Source organism: Notechis scutatus, chromosome 2, assembly GCF_049901735.1.
Source record: "Notechis scutatus isolate UNSWTSFEM ecotype Mainland chromosome 2, rNotScu1.2, whole genome shotgun sequence".
Taxonomy (NCBI): domain Eukaryota; kingdom Metazoa; phylum Chordata; class Lepidosauria; order Squamata; family Elapidae; genus Notechis; species Notechis scutatus.
Window position 1 is genome coordinate 167,714,233 of NC_142010.1, and position 19,893 is coordinate 167,734,125.

Sequence of the window (19,893 nt, forward strand, 5' to 3'; positions counted from 1 at the left end):
AGCTTAAGAACTCTGATTTACATAGGCAGAAGATAGGGAAATTGATGGCAAATGCTTTTAATTTAATGTCAGTTGGTAATCTGCTACAGGTCTGTTCTCATTTTTGAACAATTATGTTTGGAGGAGGGGTTTTTTTTTGTGAAGAGCATGTAAAATTAGTTCTAGGACTATAAATACAATAGTGATATTAAAATAGCTTCTAACATTCTTAAAAACAGCAATTGTTAAGAGCAGGGGATAGATGTTATGTTGACACAGACATTGAGAATCGTTCTTACAGATTCTATACGAACAATGCAAAACACACTGTTGTCATTGTATTTAGGGTTTTTATCAAAACATTATTTGGTGGAATACATTTCTACTAGGGCTTATGAACCCCCATAATTAAACATTTTAGGTGAAATGTTGAAGTGTTAACTAAGCTACAGATCATTATGATTCCATAATGATAACCCTAACCCGCTTTAGCTTAACAAACCGTAGGTGTTTGTTAGCTTTAAACAAAAAAAACCCACACGCGGGTGAATTGGTCACAGTAGTCTTTTATTGCAAGCCCAAGACACACCACAGACATAACAAGCATTGGACAAGGAGTCATAGATTCACATTTACAGGTTTTGGTTCTTGATGGCACAAAGACTGAGGGAAGAGGGTGGCAGTGGTACAGTGAAATATTTAACAGATCTGAGGGATCTGATGAATAATGAAACAAATGCTCTTTAATAGTCACACATACACACATACATGCTCTTTGGCACTATGTGTCCTGCCTAGGCTGCATAATGCAGCTCTGATGTTTTGCTTATGAACCAGGTATAATCCTGGGAGCGCTAAGATATATTCCTCTTTTGAGGCCTTCATGCTGAAGAATGAACACAAATACAGCCTTGAAAGGGCCCAATAGGACACCCAAATCCTTCCAAGTGGGATCTTGGATATCTACATTTTAGCTGTAATAACAGAGAGAGAGAAAAAGCACTCCTCTTTTGCTTGCTTCTAAAGCTATGGCAGATGGGAGAGCCCTCCCTCTCTTTTTTTTTTTAAGGTTTAGATTGGTTCTGCTCTCCTGAGGTTGCTGAATTGGAATGATACATATGGATGAGCAAAATGCCACATTTGGATTCTGATTCCTGGCTGCCTGTGGTGCAGCTGTCAATGAAGCAGAAGGGCCGGGTGAGGCGTTTCTGGGAATCCACCATTGTTTCCTCTGAATCCCAAAGTGAACTGCTGTGAGTTCTCACTTCAGCAGCAGATCCTACGTACAGAGAAAACATGCAGATAACTCAAAGAATCAACTAATGGACAGATGTGATCACTGGATATTGCAGGGACATTTTCCTCCTATGTTTCAGCTGAGGTGGATAAGCTTAATGAAGACAATCTCAGCCATGAAAAAACAAAACTTTACACCTTTCGTCATGGCAACTGGGAAGCCAAAACATCCTTTTCAGCAACTTCGTAAAGAATGACCCACTTGTGAATAGGTGCATAGTTGGGTCAGTAAAGCTTTCCTATAAGTTGGCCAATTTTATATTTGCAGCTTTGAAAATGACAGTCATGGGAAACAGTCCAGTAATTGACCAAGTTGAAGACATCTGTAATGGGGTAACTATAATGTTCAAATTACTATGCAGAAATCTGGTTTAACACTGCTAGTAAGCTAAGAAATTCCATGGGTTCGGTAACAAACTCCCTAATCAATCTTGCAGGAAATACAAGGAAACAACTACGTAGATTGCTCAAAAGCTTCATCAGAATACTTATTCTGTTGCAGAAGATAATAGTATTCTACAGAGCGGGGCTGTCAAACTAGCAGCCCACGGGGCGGATGCGTCACACGCTGACCATGCCCACCCATTTTAGCGAAGGAAAAAAGTTATGATAAGTCACTTGACAACAATGTGTCTTTGCGAGTTTGACACCTCTGCTATAGAGTAAGGGTAGGGAAGCTACAAGAAGCTATAACCTTGTATTTGATAAGGATAATGCTGTGGGGTATAAGTAGGCAGAAGGCAGTGATCAACCAGAATTGGATCCAGAGGGGTTCCTGTTAATTGTGGTAACATCTTTATAAAGTTGTCTGACTAGCTTGACAACTTGATATCCATTCAGCACTTGTTTTTCTGCAGTGCTCAAGGGAGAAGTAATGTGCCAACAGAAAAATGTGTTAGAAGACATTATCAAGACTAAGGAAGAAGCTACATATTTGCATTAAAAAAAAATCCCCTCACCCCATGGGAACTTTCTGCTCTCCCACCTTGACCATTTGCAGTAATGTACAAAGGATGCACACCTCCCAATGACAGTGAAAAAGCAGAAGTAGACAGAAACAGACAAAACTAGCTAGTGAGCTAAGTGATGATTCAGCAAATAATAAGTCACAGCAATGGGAGGAGATGGGCTGGAAAAGGGCACTGTGGGAATCAAGAGGATACAGTATTGAGGAATTTGCCAAGTTATGAGGTTTGCCTTGATAGATACATGGGTTGTATCTATCCCATGGGTTGACAAACCATGTTGGGCAAGGACTGAGTGGCTGCCTCAAAAAATGTTCCAAATTGTTGAGGGCCTAAGAAAATAGAGAATTGGAAAGTATTATAGAACTAAAAAAAATATAAAAAACCAACCGGCTTTACTTTTGACAGCATCTGGCTGTTTTTCAAATAGGTGGAATCTGTAGAGAGTAGCAAAGATAACCAATTCTACTGTCACTTTTTCCATATGTGCCCTTATCCCCCTGTGTCCTAGGGTATTGAGACCCCCTAGGAAGCAGATTACCTGTGAATTACCCAGCATGCACTGAGATACCCCTCCAGCGATGGCATCACACACAGCATAAAATGGAGGCCTGTGGAACAAGGAAGTGGCAATTTCTTTAACCTTCTTCTCCTTGCCCTGATTCCCTGTACACGAAGAACCCACAAATCACCTCCCTACCTGAATTTCCTACAAGCATTTAAAAAAAGTATAAAACATACTGGGCTGTAACGTTGAGCATCCACTTTACTGCTTTTCCCCTTTTCCATGGCACCCGCAGCATTGCTAGAAGGGAGCAGCTGAGTTACTGAAAGGAACCAAGCACACAAAATAACAGTAAGTTATATCAAAACATATTGGGGGAGACTCAGCTGTGATGGAAAAAGACTGAGAATGGGATCAATCAGTTATCAACAACCTATGAAATACAAATGGCATGTTTATCTGGGATATTTCTCATTTGGTAATGCTCCTTAGTAAAATTCTATTTTTGTGTCTCCTATTTGGAAGATACTTGGTGATGATCTTTTGATTTGGAATTCCAGGATTTAGAATTTAAATCTTGGGGGAGGGGGGGAGAGAAGAACATCTTCCCTGGGATATAAATTGAAATTAATTTGATTAACTTTTTAAGGGGAAGTTATTGAATTTGCACTGAATGTGTATTCTGAGAGCTACTCTTGGCTGAATATTGTGATGTAGTTCATTGCTAAAAATGAACACATTAGATAAGCTGTAAATGTATAATAATGCATGTTAGGAGGATTACTAACAAACATGGTAGGGAAAAGTCCATTAAAAATGCATGCTAGCAACCTTCAAAAAATTGATAGAATTGTCCTGTTCATCAAGTAAGACTCTCCAGAATTTGTCTTCGTTGAAAACCAGAACCACAATATTCCATGTTTTGGTTCTGTCAAACCTTAGCCCACTAATTTGGTTGAAATCTTGAAACACAATGTATTCATTCTGGGTTTGAAACAAAATATATTTGCCTCTACTTTTACATAACATATAACATCAGGTGGTGGCAGGGCCTGACCAATCTTCTTAGATTGGATTGTATCTGCTTAGTACTTGGGCTAGATGTCTGTGGAGATTCTCAGCTATCCAGGTCATGGTTGTCCCAAAGATGCTTTTTCAAGAGGCAACTGGACTTTCTGGTTTTTCTTTGAAGATGTTTCGCTTCTCATTTTGAAGACAGAAAAGTCCACATTTTGGACAGAGAGGACAGCAGGTTTGAAAGAGAGGTCAAAGAGGCCATCTATGTCAAAATTCAACAGAGGGGGAGGGATATGACATCATCTATCTCCAGTCTATAACACAGTCCTTTCAACAGAAGAAGGCTCCATACCCATTTGCACCACTCAGGTGACCCTGATGGCACAGATAAACCTCCAGGTCACCTTGATGACTCGCTAAAAGAATGCTAACGTCCAGGTTTCTGAAAGGAGTATAAATCCTTCCATTCCCCAGCATCCAGTCAGAGCTGAAGAAGCTTCTTGGATGAGAAGTGAAAAGTCTTCAAAGAAAAACCAGAAAGTCCAGTTGCCTCTTGAAAAAGCACCTTTGGGACTACTTGGGCTAGAGAACACCAGAGAGAATTTGGTCAAGCTAAATGTGAACTCAGCCTAATTTTACCCTAGCTTTCAGAAGCTCATTAAGAGAATTCTAGGAGAAAATAATCACAGTTTCTACATTCATCTGCTGGAATAGACACCTATCTGACATCCAAGGGAGTTTCAGCCCACAAACCAGGTTAAAATTAGGCAGGAACGTGTTTAAATAAATGGTTTCATCCAAGATATTATTACATTCTGAAATTATTTCACAAATGCCGATTGTAATTCAATTGCTAAGGACTGCACCATCTTTTGTTAACTACCTTTAAGGTCCAACTAGATAGAATTCTCTGACATCTTAGACTGACCAGTTAAGGGCAGTCTAAGGTTAAGGGCAGGCACATGCACGCACATACCCACACCATTTCTGTTCTCTTAACTAGCCTGTTGGCTGAACAAGTAAAAAACATCTCTGTTAAATTTTACCTGTTAGTTCCACCACTGTCTCCACTCCAGAAGGTGGTAATATATATATGAAATTATACTGAAAGCTCTACTGGTAAACATGTAACTGATTGACAGCAGGTTCAGAAATTGTAATACTTCAGTTACACCTTGGTAGCTTTGAAATTCATCAAATTTGGTACTCAACGCATTTTGATGCAAACATTTCACCTCAGTACTCATTGTTTGGTACTCAACACACAAGCTAGAACTTGGCGTCAGCTGCCTTGTGACTCTACATTATTCCTTATAGGAATTTTTTTTTGGTACTCATCATCTTTGATAGCAATTAATGGTGAGTACTGAGGTACTGAGGTACCACTGTACATGCTTCCAATAATGCATTAGTAATTACAATGCCTGCCTCCCTTCCTGGCTGATCAACCTTCTATGGACCTTCAGTCCTTAATGGTGCTGTTTTTAGAGTGTGTGTGGGGGGGAGTCCTTTTCTAAATGAATGTTATGCTCCCCTAACCATCTGTGCTTGCTTCTTTGGGTTTTGATTACATTTCTCTCCTTGAGGATCATGAACACAGAAAACTCCTAATCCAGATGATTCATTACCTACCACTGCTGTGTGGGGCAGCATAGACCAGTTACAGTTTTGTAACAACACCAATGATACAAAAGGAATCTACTCTGCCTAACAGATCTGCCTTAGAAATGAGCACATTTCAGTGTTTACCTGGTGAGCTGGTACTACTGGGTGTACAGACACTGTCATCTAACCATGCATTCTGAACCAGGGAATCCTGCTTCTGGGGACCTTCAAGAGAACACATTAACTCCTGCACAAGAAAAATGGGAAACAGCTTTAGAGGTCACTTAGTCTGTATCTGGAAGATTGCTTCTATGAAAGGGAGTAATAAAAGATCCCACACTGACCGCTTCATTCTCCTCCTCCTCTGATGTTTCATTCTCTCTGACTCCACTACAACAGCTGCTCACATTGGATGAAGAACGGGACAGGGGCTGCATCACACAATATCCTGATGTCTGATTGGAGAGACCTCTGCTGAAAGAACACAAGCTCCAAAGAGTCACTGTCACAAATCCTCAAGAGCTATTTGCCCATCCTAAAGATTAATCTTCCCTTCTGACAAAAGTCAGCCTAGGTAGCATAGCAATCTGAGTTACTGCTTCCTAAACCCTCTACTAGAATAAAGAAAGGGTCTTCCCTAATGACACTGGCAGGTGCTATATTTCTTTATTCTGTGGAAATATTCTGTGGAAATAACCTCAAGTCATCCCTCCTGCCATTATGATCTTTCACATTCAACTCACTTGCTCTTCCTGTTAGGGAATTCTGGTGAACTAGGACTGGAAGAACCGTCTGACTTGAGATCAAAGAAGGGTCCAGGACTCTCCAATACCTTCTGTATCCTTTCAGCCACATCTTTGCTGGAGAGAAAAGAATAACCGTTTAATAGAGAGAAAAGAGTCCTTCTATGAGGTCTGTAAAAATCCATGACTAATTTTATGGATGCTCCAGAAGTTCTCATCTCCAGAATAAAGGCTGGTCCTTCCCCAGAAAGCCAACTATTTTTCATAATCTGGGAAAACAGCCCACACACACATGTGAAACACACATAGCTATTCTGTAACATCCTTCTTGGAACTTGCCAGATTCATTAATCCTTATGGCTGCTAATAAATAAATAATTAAACAATGGGATAAACGGCTAGCTGTAAAACAAAGTATTAATCTCTTGCACCCTTATTTTTAACTTCCAAAAATGTCTGGGTGCAGTATGGTTTTTCAAGTAAATGAAAGGCTTTTGCAATTCAGGGTTTATTCAGAAATGAATCCATTTGCCAAAGGACAAAGATAAGCGGAACTTATAGGTTGTACTTGATGTTGTGGTGGTTAAGGCAAATGGGATAAATTAGTCCTTTGAAAGGGGCTCAATTTTCACAGCAACCATCAAGTGAATGAATAAGCCTCCCAGCCATCATTTTGCAAAAGCACTTCTAGTATGATAAAATGGCCAAAAGCTCTTGCCTTATTCTTTTCCAAAGTGTCTGAAAACATCATTACATTTACCTTCCCAGTTCATTGTAAATCATACATTTTTCAGCTGAACATTGGGCTGAAAAAATGATTTTATGGGTGAGAACAGCACTTCTTTTATATCTCAAAAGACCAGAAGCCATGGGTTCATAGCAGTTATGTCCCAGCCCAGTTTTTCTTGAAAGAAAAATACTCATAGGACCCTGCTCATATTGCATTTGTTTGGACTGCAATGGATCAACTGATTTACACAATGCATAATTCAGATTTGAAGTTTGCTAGCAGGAGATCTGGTGCTGGCTACCAGCTTGGGTGGCTTCAAAAAAACCAAAACCAAGTGATCATGGGGATCAATGGTGATTAGCCTTGAGAGCAATGTTACAGTCTCTGAAAGTCACCTGCTGGAAACTGGCTTCCTTCTGCAGTTGGTTGGCAATGAGAAACATTGCTGGGTTAGAGGTCTGATAGAGCAGGACTTTGCTTTGATGTTTATTCCTATGTTGTTGGAACTCTTTAGCAGTTGTTTTGTGGCTAATTGCAGCTAATTATCTCCTTGCTCAGCTGTAGTAGAGGACGGCAGCAGCAGTCTTCTGATCTCAGGAGATAGGCTGCAGTGTTGCCTTTTCATACTGATTAAAGGTAAAGCAGCTACAACAGATACTAAATTTAATTTGAACCAAATATGGCAAGGGAAACTAGCCCCTTTCCTTCAGTCAGTGTTTCTAACTTTCTTTGTAAGAAGAAAACAAGTTTCCTGAATTTTGCACTAAAGCAAAATTCCAGAAATGTTGTTTGGATCTCCCATCAAATCTAACACAAGTTGAGTTTTCTTTCACTTTGTAAAATGTATCATTCTTGACACATCTGCTAGCACTGCAGGCACTAGTTCTACTTTGGGTCCTCCTTATTCAACTTGAGCAGTTGTTGGACTTGATCCTAGATTAACCTAGCAGGGAACTGGATTAATTTGATTCCCCCAAAACCATTGGGCACCTACCAATGACGCCATGGCTATCAACAAGGGCAGAGGCAAAAGAAGTGTGGAAGTGTGTGAACCACAAAGTCTCTGCTCTACCATAGCTTGCTAGCTTCTATCACTTTCTTGGAGGAAGAGGAAACATTTAATCATCCTTCCCCAGTTTTAAAACTTGACCTATAATACCACTAAAGTAGAACTTGTATGCAAAATTTAAAATCAAATTACAGTGTATTTTCAATATAATTACATTTGCAACACTTTAGCATGATCTTGCAAAAACATGCGAATACCACTCCTTTTAGAAAGTTTTAATTTCTTATGCTTTCATTCCATTTTCAGGATAGAAAGAAAGGGATTTGGGGTTTTATTTGTTTTTATTTTGAGGGGTTGAAGGGTATGTTGGCACTGCTTCCATAAGTCATTTGTATACTGCAACAAGCTGAAATGTTGGTGAGGAGCTTCTCAGAGTAATTAACAGTACTGTTCCAAAATAATTATTACTACAGACCATGTTCATCTGGTAATCAGACAAGGGGAAGTAGATTAGTTAGAAAACAGTATGGATCCTGTATGGATCAAGTTCATAATTATTACAGATACAAGGTTAATTGTTAATATACTATACAACAGAAATAATATACAATGAATATATTTTTCAGCTCTTCAAAAATTACTGGCAATGTGCTTGTACATGTATCTGTCTATCTAAACCAGGGCTGTCAAACTCGCGGCCCACGGACCAGATGTGTCACACCCACGCCTGGTTTAGCGAAGGGGGAAAAAGTCCTGGTATGTCATGTGACACCGTGAGTTTGATGCCCCTGATCTAGACCATCAGCAGGCACCCCAGAAATTTAATGGAGCCACAGAACCTCATCTTGTGTGCTGCCCTCCGAGATCCAGCTACCAAATTTAAGTGAAAACAAATCATTTCAGTGGCACAGGTTTGCACTTAGACAAACAGGCAAAAAACAGCAGATTAATCCTCTCCACTCAAATGTAGAAACATGGCAATGGTCTAAACAAATTGTTTTTGTTATATCACCCCATAACTATCATGCCCTCCTTAGATCTCAGGAACCACTTTGATTTTATGATATGTGCAGTTCCTAGCCAGAAAACAGTTGTCTAACTTGATCTAAGTCAAGAAATCAGAGGTGGTATTCGGCAGGTTCTGACCAGTTCTGGAGAACCGGTAGCGGAAATTTTGAGTAGTTTGGAGAACCGGCAAATACCACCTCTGACTGGAGATTTTACAGTATCCTTCCCTTGCCACACCCACCAAGCCATGCCCACAGAACCATTAGTAAAAATTTTTGAATCCCACCATTGCAACAAATGCATTAATGTAATTATCTTCTTTTAGAGCCTTTTTGCTTAATTTGTGGTGCCATAGCATGTCCCAAATCAGCTTGCTATAATTTCGGAGCATGCCTGTAATTTGATCAGAAAAACACAGTGAGGTAATTTGTTTAGGCCCAGATTCAAGCAAGAACAGTGCCACTTCTCTCATTTTTAATCCTCATGTCAACCCTGATAATTGTTCCTTCCTCTCTGCTTCTTTTCCCTTGAATCTTTCTCATTTCTCTATGGATTCTCTTCACATAGGCTCAGTTTAGCATTCTCTTAATCTATTTAAACTAGATTCTGCAACAAAAAAAATTATGTCCTATGCCCAGTTCAGAACTTGGGTTTTGAATTGTTCAAGAAACTAAATTCAGAACTGTTATGAAATTGTCCCATGAAAGTATTAAGGTGTTTATTACAGAAATCACAGAACTGTTAGGAAAGTCATTCTGATGACACATCAGAAACAAAACAGGTGGCACACAGAGGGAGAAAATGGGGTCAAGAAGCTGCATGATAAATAAAGAGGAACAGAACATTCCAGTTGGGTTTGATTAGCAAGCAGCTTTTGGACAAATGTGCTCTTGGTTCTTGGAATAAAATCAGAGCCCTTGAGTCACAACAGTAGATTCAAAGTTACAGCTGAAATTGCTGCTAATGACAAAGAAAATTACCTTTTGAGTGCACAAAAGCCCTCTCATGCCAACAACACACATATAGCCATACTAACCCCATGTTTCAAAATTAGTGCCCTTCTGACATATGCAGACTGTACCTTTCTTACATGTTGGTTAAAGGCCATGATAGCTAGGAATTCTGGCAGATGCAGTCCCACTAGGCCTGGAGGGTACAAGGTAGGATTAACACTTGCACCAAGCACTATTTCCTCCCCCTGCTCTAGTTCTAGTCCTGCCATTCTTCCCGTGGTCCATACCTCTTCTCCTCTTGGATGTTCTCAATGCCAATGGCACTACTACGTCTCCCATTGAAGCGGCTGCCTCGGTTGCGTGATGGGCTTCTCCCAGGCAGGGCAAAGGACTAGTGGAGAGGAAAAGATAGAAAGAAAGAAAAAAAGAGGAAGGAGGAAGAAAGAAATAGAAAAGCACGAGTTGGAACAGGAGCAAAAGATGGAGAACTAGATTTCCAGATCCTGTCTATACATTTACTTGCTAACAGATCAATCTGTCAAACTTAGAAAGCTAGATAAGCTAATTCAATAGAGAAAATGTAGAGTAAGGAAAGAAAAAGCAATACACTAAAAGCAATAAACTAGTAATTGCAGAGACAACAGTGAGAAATACTTTAGATATATAGAGTGATACTGGCGGTGAGACAGTAAAGACAGTATAGATTGAAGGAGAAAGAAAAATAGAGAGAAAGATATACAGAGCCACAGTTTGAGCCAAACAAAGCACTAAAGTAAGTTTCAACTATCATTTAAAATGATGGTCTAATGTCATTCCCTTCCTGAATGTCCCCCTTCAAAATAAATTTGCATTATACCACTGATAACAAGCAACACCCATCTTGAACAGAATGTCACTATCTATGTGTCACTCTAGCATTTCTTTTCTGTGTACATAATTTCTCCAAATGGAACTTTCCTCTCCTGGCTTTCCTTCCAACAAGCAGTTTGGGACCTAGAAATCTACAGCTGTGGTCTGAGAAAAATAATTAGCACCTTGAACATAGATTTATAATTATGGGTCTCAATGCCATCTTCAAGTTAACAAAACTGTAGTCCCCTAAGAGGAGTGACTCCAACACCCAGGATTCATTGTAAGCAGCAACTACACGTGCGTACATTGCACCCAGACCTGCAAGTTTAGTGTTGGAAGAAGGTCTTGTCCTTCATTAACAGTGGACTGAGCCATGGCTGAATGGAAGAACACATCATTTGAATGCAGTAGATCCCAGCCAAAACCTCCCAAGAATATATGCGGCCAAGTCAGACCAACTAATAATCCACATATTTTCTCACACTAGTGACAACCCCATCCTAATTGCCCAGACTGTCTACAGGAGGGCTTTCTCCACATGCTTTCCATGCCTGTTAAACCAGAAATGTTCACTTGCATGCTTAGAAATCAACCTGAACTAGTTCTGTGCACATCATCAGGTTTAATGCCTAGTGAAAACTATTCCTATTTCCTTCATTTGAGGCTGTCAGATAATCACAAAACAGACTTTATTTGCTATATCCCCTATCAAATTATCCTTAATCAGAGCATGTGAAATTAAAGATTGAGAAAACTACCCAAACAGAGAACAGGGGAAATATTCTTTTTCATTTTTTTTTTAGAATTTTAGTATCATGACATTCAGTCTACTTGGGTCCCACCCAATTTGCACCTAATCTTGTATAAACATGCCCTGCAATCTCTTTAATCTCTGGTATGCCCCTGCAACATGGCCAGTCAGGAACACAATGAAATTGGCTGGCAATGAGAGGAAAGCGGGACCATGCAAGGAAAATTGGGATGGGTAACAGGGATAGTAAATGTCATGCTGGCATGGATTTCTGTTAGTGGGAGGAAAACACTTCAATTCAGCACCAGGGAAAGTTTTAGATGAATTGGATGGAGAATTGAAAACACAATGTTTTGACAGAATTGGTTTTACAAGGAAGTGCCATGAAGTCAGTGTTTAGACTTAGGACATTAACATGAAACGATCCCCAAGAGTTCCACCTGATTTTACACAATTATCTGTAAGAAATCACTTAGCTTGGTCATCTGGTGTTTTCAAGATGCCACTGATAAGCTCCTTCATTTAAACATATCATTGCTTACTAATTAAGCTTTGTTACTGAAGCCTCAAGGGATACTTAATTTTTCCCCCAGAGATAAAATGGCCAGGATGATCCATATTCTGACAACCATCAATCTTCCAGAAAATGCATATGACAACCTACTTTCATGTATGAAGCCATTTACAAATACAATTTCAAAGTTCCAGTGCTTTTCTTGCACAGCGTTGCCCATCTTGGGCCTTGGTTGAATTTCTCCCCCAAATCATCTTATTTGCATCTTGCTTCATCTTTCCCCAAAGCCCTCCTTTAATGCCACTGGCATCTGAGGCTTATTGTTATTTTTTGGCCTTTAAAATATATGGTATATTTGGTACAGTACAATCTTTGTTGACTTTTACTTTAGATTATCTCCCTATTGTCAAGTTCTTTCACTATACCACTTTTCACGTTAATGGAGTCGGGTTCCAAACACGGAGGACAATGACTGACAAATGGACACAGAGACATGAAAACAAATCCATATGGACATCTGAGGTATTTTTATTGAATTACAGCTACCAACAAAGAGCGTTGACAAGCAGCAAGTCTAGAGAAAAATGGGGGAGAAGGGGGCTTAAGGCATGCTTATTAGCTTCCCCAGTCCCTAGCCCACAAAACCTTACCGCAGCAATGGCCTTGGGACCCTCGGCGACACTTTGGTTGAGGGCAAGGCCTGCAGTAGCTGGGCGGCTGGGTAGAGTTGCTTGGGGCTGCTGCTGCTTCTTCATGGCTATCCCCATAGTGTCCAGGCTCTGGCTACGGCCTCGGATCACCCGCTGAAGAGAAGGGCAACAGGGAAACAGACACAGAGACATTGACATACACACACAAGGAAAGCATGAAGAGTAGCAGAGATGCTGGTGGATAAGAACTGGGCGGCAAAGAAAACTAATCCTGGACTTCCTCTCACTATTGGATCTCAAGCAGAGAAAGCATTCCCCCCCGCAATATCCAAGTTGCCCAAACTATCCAAGGCTACAGTTTTTATTAAGAACTTTCTTGCTTTTCTCTAAATGATACTGACCAGCTACAATCATGATACTCTAGGATAACTCTTTCCTCTATTGTATGAACCCTGAAGACACAAACTGGGACACCAAATCTACATTACAGTACTGAGAGTAAGATGTTACCTTAAAAAAAATATGAATGGATTTTCTAGCTTTTTATGGATAGTTCTATCTAGTCTGGTCAGCTTAGACCATGGAACAAGCAGCACTTTATAATGAACTATTATCCAGAAAGAAAAGCAGAAGAGTCACATATCCTGAAATCCTGAATGTAAGCATCAATTACTCCTTTTCATGCTCTGAATGGAGGTTCCTCCCCCACTTACCCTGACATTTAACAACTTTCATGTCCAATTTAATATTTATCCTGAAGATAATATTTATCCTGAAGGTTCTTATCTGAAAATGTCATCAATAAAAATTCAATTATCTTTTCTAAGGTAGTACTTCCACTACAATTACTGAAAAAATAATTATAAAATTAATTTAATAAAGTAAAATGATGGTACATTGAATTATAAACCAAGATCCTCATGATTTTCTCTTAATGGCATAGAAGAATAAAAGCGGTACTGATTTCCATGATGTTAGGAGCAGTTTTATATATAACTACTTATCTTTCACTTTTTACTTCTGTAGGAAATGTATTTCTTTCAGCTATTAAACTGCTCTTCCACAAAAATTATATCATACCAGACAGCTTATGTTGAAAGCTCTTTCCCCTGTCCTTCAATTTTTGTAATATTGACAGTTATAGTACTGATGTTATTACCTAGTTTGGGTAATGAAAGTTCTTCAAGAAAACAATCAAGCTCAGAAAGCATCAATGGCCCCTCATTTCAACCCTTAGCTACAACTATTCTCCTCTATTAAGACCATGACCTATTTTGACTTTGAGCTTATCCTGCCCTCGCACATTCCTTCCTCTAACCTAGGTCCAGGTGATATGTTTTATATCTGTGTACTGCTCAAGCACAAACCAATTTAAAGAATTAGAAATCCCATGTTACATGACTGTAGTTCAACCTTTCCTTAAAATGTTTCCCAGAAGTCAACTAGAAGTTGAAGTCTTCCCAATACAAATTAGCACATCCTGGGGCTATGTACTATTCTGTACGTGTAGCTATGTACTATTCTGAGATCCTATCAAAATTCAGATACTTGGCAACTGACTCATATTTTTGACAATTGCAGTGTCCTGGGGGCATGTGATCACCTGTTGCAACCTTCTGACAAGCAATGTCAACGGTGAACTGAGATTCACATAACTACCATGTTACTAACTTACCAACTGCAGTGCTTCACTCAACAACTGTGGCAAGATGGTTGTAAAATGGGGCAAAATTCACTAAACTGTTTCACTTAGCAACAGAAATTTGGGACTCAACTGTGGTCTTCAACCAAAGATTACTTGTATAGATATGTTCTCAGTCTAAAATACAAAATAATTTTCTCTGTGATGGCATATGCCACAGAAGAAAAACAACAACAATGTAATATTTTTGGTGATGTGTAGACTGAGATCCTTCAAATCTTTGATCTGATTCACACATGAATAACCAACAAGTATGCATTTTTATGCCACTACAGACTAGAGTTGTGTTCCCTTTTCTAGACCACCAATTTATTTCACTCAAATATACGTGTAATTGATCCTGGCTATTGCTACATAGCTGTGAAAAGGAATACCCTGTTAAACCACCTTTCAAACACAGGTAAAGGGGAGGGGGAATGGCAAGCAGAGGTGAGGAAACATGGATTATGATACCAGCTCTCCCCCTTATATATACAACGCAGCGTATACAACGCAGTGATGTTAGTATGAAAAGGCAGTTCTTGTGCTGTGATATCACAACACACATTTCAGCATTTTTAGAATTAGCATCATCATGATTAGTCCTCCAGATTTCCAACATTATTTCTCCAATTTCTCATCCCCATTCTCCTCCACTGTATTGTAATGAGAGTAGGGGAGGCAAGACTACATAAACTGGACAAAAAGCCTGTTTGAAAATGTATACGTTGTTTCTATGTTTTAATAATTTATTGTTCACCAACCAGAGTCCATCTGTGAGGGAGATGGGTAGTTCCAAATTAAATAAAGTTTAACAAATTTCCCCTGGAATGTAAAATGTATTATATTTGAAGTATAAATGATTAAATGCACTTTCCCTTCCACATAATGATCAAATATACTTTCCCCTCCAGCTAATGCACAGATACATGAAGTAGGGATTTTCCATGGCCTTATTTTCCAACAAAAATCAATAGATCGATAGCTAGACCAGTACCTAACAGACTTGAGTTCTGAGGTAGGAAATTCTGGGGCTTCCTTCTCAGCTTTGAAATCCACACACACACACACACCCCAACATAATATGAATCTATCTATTGCAGTTACAGGCCTATCTATTGCAGTATTTTAAGTGGCCAGGTGTGCCTTTGCACAACTTACATATTGTGCACCAACTGTGTCCATTCTTGGAGTATGAGGCATCGTTTCCTGTCACTCATATGTTGTTTAATGGTACTTCTGAGTGCAATTCAAGGTGTCGATAAAAGACTTTCTGTTTATTAGGGAGTGCCCTATGGTGGGGCTAGGAAGAGAGCCTTTTCTAGTCAGACAACTTTTGGTTGGAACCTCCTTCCCTCAAGATTAAATTGCCCCTGACTCTGTTGGCCTTTTGCACGCCTTTTAAAGACATGTTTTTTTAGTTACTGGGCCTGGGGATCTGCATGTAGGTCTCAGTCCGAGCAATACCTGTGTTGTAGATTTTCTTTTTTACCTTGGCTGAAGATTATATGTATGCTATTTTTTTCTTTATTGGTACTAACCAGAGCAGCATCAAGTTAGTAAATACGGAAGGACATTGAGAAATTCAGCATTTACACCACCTCTCACCTTGAAATTCTCAAAGAAGCCACCACCCCCATTCTCTATTTTGTCCTCATCCCCCGAGGCCAGGCCCATCATACAGCGGCTACGAATCTGCAGTTCTTCATAAAGGCTCTCCAGAAGTGCACTGCGGGTGCGGTCCTGCTCCAGGAAGAGAGAAACAAAGAGAAGCATTGTTGTCAAAGATTGGAGTGCACCTGCAAAAGGGGAAGAGGCAAAACAGAAGGGCATTTCATGCCTGGATGGCTAACATAATCTGTTGAGTCATTGTTCTGAACTTACACCCTCCAGTATGTCCCTTATGATGTTGCATTCCGTTCAAGTGTCTCCTTCTATTTATTTACTTAAGCCTATGTTAATTCTGCCTTTCATTTAAAAAGGGCCAATGCTAGAAAGTTAGGAGCAAATAAGCAATGGGATGCTTGAGGATTCTCTGTCTGTCCAACCCTATTTCTAAAAAGGAAGAGTAAATAGGAAGTTGGCAAGTAGATATAGGTTACACTAAAAAAAGAAACCTGGACAGTCCTTTTGAGGGAACATCCAGGTATGCTTACAAATTCAAAATTCCAGTTCAAAAAGACTGCCCACCGTTCCTTAGGAACTATTTAATATAAGCCTGCATGAAAATTAATATTTAATATCAAAAGTCTTATAATCTAAATCTTTTCTTGGAGTTTCAGCAAGAGAACTTCTGGGAAAGGAACGTCTTCATAGTGATGGTATAGAACAGTGGTCGCCAATCGGTGGGCCATGGACCACTGGTGGTCCACGAGAAAATTTTGGTCACCCAAGAGAAATGTCACCCCCAACATTCCACAAAGCAATTAATCCAGGATGCGTGGGAACACAAGGCTTGCATCACTTGCATTGCGCACAACACAAGGTATGAGGGAAGGGGGGAAAGGGCGGAGGGGGGAAACTTGCCCCATTCGCCCCACGCGCCTCGCCTGGCCACCAGGCTGCTTCTTTCCACTTCTTTCTTCTTCTGCTTTTGGCTGCACACAAGGAAAGCCGCAGAAGTCTTTCTTTCTCTCCCCCAAACTGCACCATAAATGAGTCTTTGGGACCCTGCAAGGCCTCCAGCTCCAAGAGGCTGCACCGGCAAAGACTCATTTCTGGCAGAGTTTGGGGCAGAGAAAGAAAGACTTCTGCTGCTTCTGCTGCTTTCCTTGCATGAAGCCAAAAGTCTCTCTTCCTCCCTCCCTCCCTCCTCCTGAGAATGGAGCTGGAGACAGTATCCTGCGATCCCAAATCAAGAATGATCAATCGGTAGGAAAACAGGGTGGGTAATTTTCCTGCAGACTTTTTTTGGGATTTTCCCAGGATCTCTGGTCCGCGGGATTTAAAATTTTGAGTTTGGTGGTCCCTGAGATCCAAAAGGTTGGCAACCCCTGGTATAGAATGTTTCCTAGTTAAAATCTGCCAGAAAATGAAGACCTGTATCTTGACAAGTTGATGATGAAGATGATAATTATTAGCTTTGAGGTATAAAATAGTTTATTCTTGTTGCCAGTAAGTTCAGGCTTTCCTTTATTTTGTTGTTGTTTTTGCTCTCCTTTTACACACAACACTTCTGTATATCATAGAGTCAGCAGAAATAATATGTTATTGAAAATCTTTCATCCGAGGTTCCAAGTAAGAGTCGGAATGCATCTGCTAAAAACATCATACAAATACAGCCTCCACTTCCTTTTTTTTAAATAGCTATTCTGAACATTCCTTAAAGAAGATTGTTAACCAGCTGGATTTTAGGCCCATAGCTAATAGGGCCAAAAGTGAGCAATCAGAAGGCACCAGACTGCAGATGAATTTCTTAAAATGAAACTAAGAACATCTATTTTTCATTTTGGATTTGCTGAAGTTTTATTTATTTCTTGATTTTGTGAATTCAGTAGTTTATACTGGAGCATTTAGCAGAAACAAATTAATAGAAATGACTGTAATAAGTAACTCCTCTATTTATTCTGAAAGATCTATGTCTGTACAACTAAACTAGCAAATAGTAGCAAATTAAATATTATCTTACTGGACAGAGTTCATACAAATCAAGGCTGATAGTGTTCAAGTATATTTGCGTCAACTAAATTATGCAAGGACTTCAGGAGAACCTGTACCACCCCACTTCCAAGTATAGCCAATCTCTGATCCAGCTTCCCCAAATGCTCCAGGGTAATTGAAGACTGTTAGAAATTAAATGGCAAAAACTACATGCCATTTGATTATGTCCTTATTTGAGAATTTGTCCTTTTCTTGAGAGAAATGTTCATTTTAAAAGGGCATCAAATTCTCTTCATCCACTCCCAGCCATTAGGAATCAAAAATGTAATTTTAACATTGGGAGAAGTTTTCCAAAGTGGATATTTCAGCAATTTATATTCATTGCTTAATTGTGCATTTTCATTTCATATATTTTGTTTCATACAGATATTTGCTTGGGAAGTTATTAATAGAAATGCATTAAGTAACCAGACTTACTTCCAACTTGGCAAATTTCTCAGCGTGGTAACAGCTATACTCCGCATTGATAAGCTTTGCCAGAAGAAATTCACGGAAGTCTGTGCCCTGTAGAGAAGGAAAAAAGGAAGGCCCCTCCATCATGTTGGGCATTCGGTAGCATCTCCTCTCACTTTAACCAACGAGAGCTACGTCCATTCTGGTTTAAGAATGGAGGGTTTGGGAATGCTTTTTAGCAAGCCAAATTCACATGGACTCTGGAAATATAAGAGCCCAGAGAATATTGATTCCATTCACAGCATACACTTGATGAATGCACTGAAATATACTTTAATACAGCCTTGTTTGGACTGTGTAGCTATAAAGTTGTTCTCTCCCACAACAATGTACATGATTCTCATAGGGAAAAAAAAATCTGCTTCTATATAAAAAGTGTGTGAGCTTTTCTTCAGGTGTGAAATTCTTTTGCACAGAGGAGAACGCAGACAGCAGGAATTTGTATACAGGTAGTTCTTAACTTACAACAGTAATAGAGCCTGATGTTTGGAAAATGGGACACCTAAGTGTCTGACCTGGATTTTATGATCTTTTCTATGTTGGTTGTTAAACAATCAGTTCACTACAGGCTTTTTTTTTGCCAAAAATCAGAAGTAAATGCCACTTTTCAGTAAAACATCGTAACTATGTGACTGTGGGACATTGCAAATAGTCATAAATACCGGCCAGTTGCCAATAAATGCAATCACATGACTGTGGGGGAGTGGTTGTTGGAACTGGGTTGTAAATACTCCTGGGAGATCTGTCATAACTTTGAACAGTAGCTAAGTGACCAGTCATAAGTCAAGTACTACCTGAAAAATCCAAGGGATTTACTTATCCGAGGTTTCACTGAAGAATTTCAATTGATCTTGTTGCCTCAGGATATATATTGAGGACTGTGAGCATTAATAGAACATGAATTCTGTCAATGCTCTCTCTGTTCACTATATCTTTCAAGCAGTTGCACCTATCACACCTATGACCTAGGAACAGCACATACAAATCTATAAAAAAAATTCCTTGCTCCTATTTGCTGAGTCCTTACTGCAGCAAACTCTAACGTCTTGCAGCTGGAATTTGCTCTGTACTTCACTGTTGGACATAGATTGAAACATTCCCCAAATCTGAAAAAATAAGCTTCAGGTTTGCCCAGGTAGATCTAAAAATAGAAAAGCAAGATTTGTTTGAAAGAATAACTGCATGATGCTGTTACTCTTGTTATTAACTGGTTCAGTGTTTGACAATGTGAAATGAACTGCAATCATTGCCTCTGAATTGGCTGTTGTATTAAAAGGGGAAGAAGGATTATTACTCAGGTACAATCCAACTGCACATCACAGATATGAAGAGTTAGATCCCTAAGACTATTTGACATCATGTATGATTTTCTCAGTCCTGGATAATCTGTAGAAATATCTAGCCTGCAGTGCTGGAAAAAGCTGTTCTAGGGATAGACATACCAACCTTTCTGAATACTGCTGGATTTGGAAGAGGAGGCCCAAAAAAGGGAACATCATCACGGGCAGTCACAGAAACCTGA

General features: G+C 39.6%; 1 protein-coding gene across 7 annotated transcripts in view; it reads right to left on the minus strand.

The window, feature by feature from the left end:
* Positions 1-525: 525 nt before the first annotated feature.
* The window catches only part of LOC113424480 (rap1 GTPase-activating protein 1-like), a 65,961-nt gene continuing 46,593 nt past the window's right edge, over positions 526-19,893 (minus strand). For 2 of the 7 annotated variants that reach the window (XM_026686195.2, XM_087957318.1), the window contains exons 14-24: positions 19,818-19,889; positions 18,336-18,422; positions 15,867-16,001; positions 12,578-12,730; positions 10,098-10,201; positions 6,111-6,227; positions 5,712-5,841; positions 5,512-5,614; positions 2,982-3,067; positions 2,782-2,851; positions 526-1,258 (exon numbers count right to left, since the gene is read on the minus strand). In XM_026686195.2, the coding sequence (XP_026541980.2) occupies positions 2,828-2,851; positions 2,982-3,067; positions 5,512-5,614; positions 5,712-5,841; positions 6,111-6,227; positions 10,098-10,201; positions 12,578-12,730; positions 15,867-16,001; positions 18,336-18,422; positions 19,818-19,889 (1,011 nt within the window). In that variant the 3' untranslated portion in view covers positions 526-1,258; positions 2,782-2,827. Of the gene's footprint in view, positions 1,259-1,282; positions 2,573-2,781; positions 2,852-2,981; positions 3,068-5,511; positions 5,615-5,711; positions 5,842-6,110; positions 6,228-10,097; positions 10,202-12,577; positions 12,731-15,866; positions 16,002-18,335; positions 18,423-19,817; positions 19,890-19,893 lie in introns of those variants that run through there. The other 5 variants (XM_087957320.1, XM_087957319.1, XM_087957323.1 and 2 more) reach the window with 5 other exon arrangements.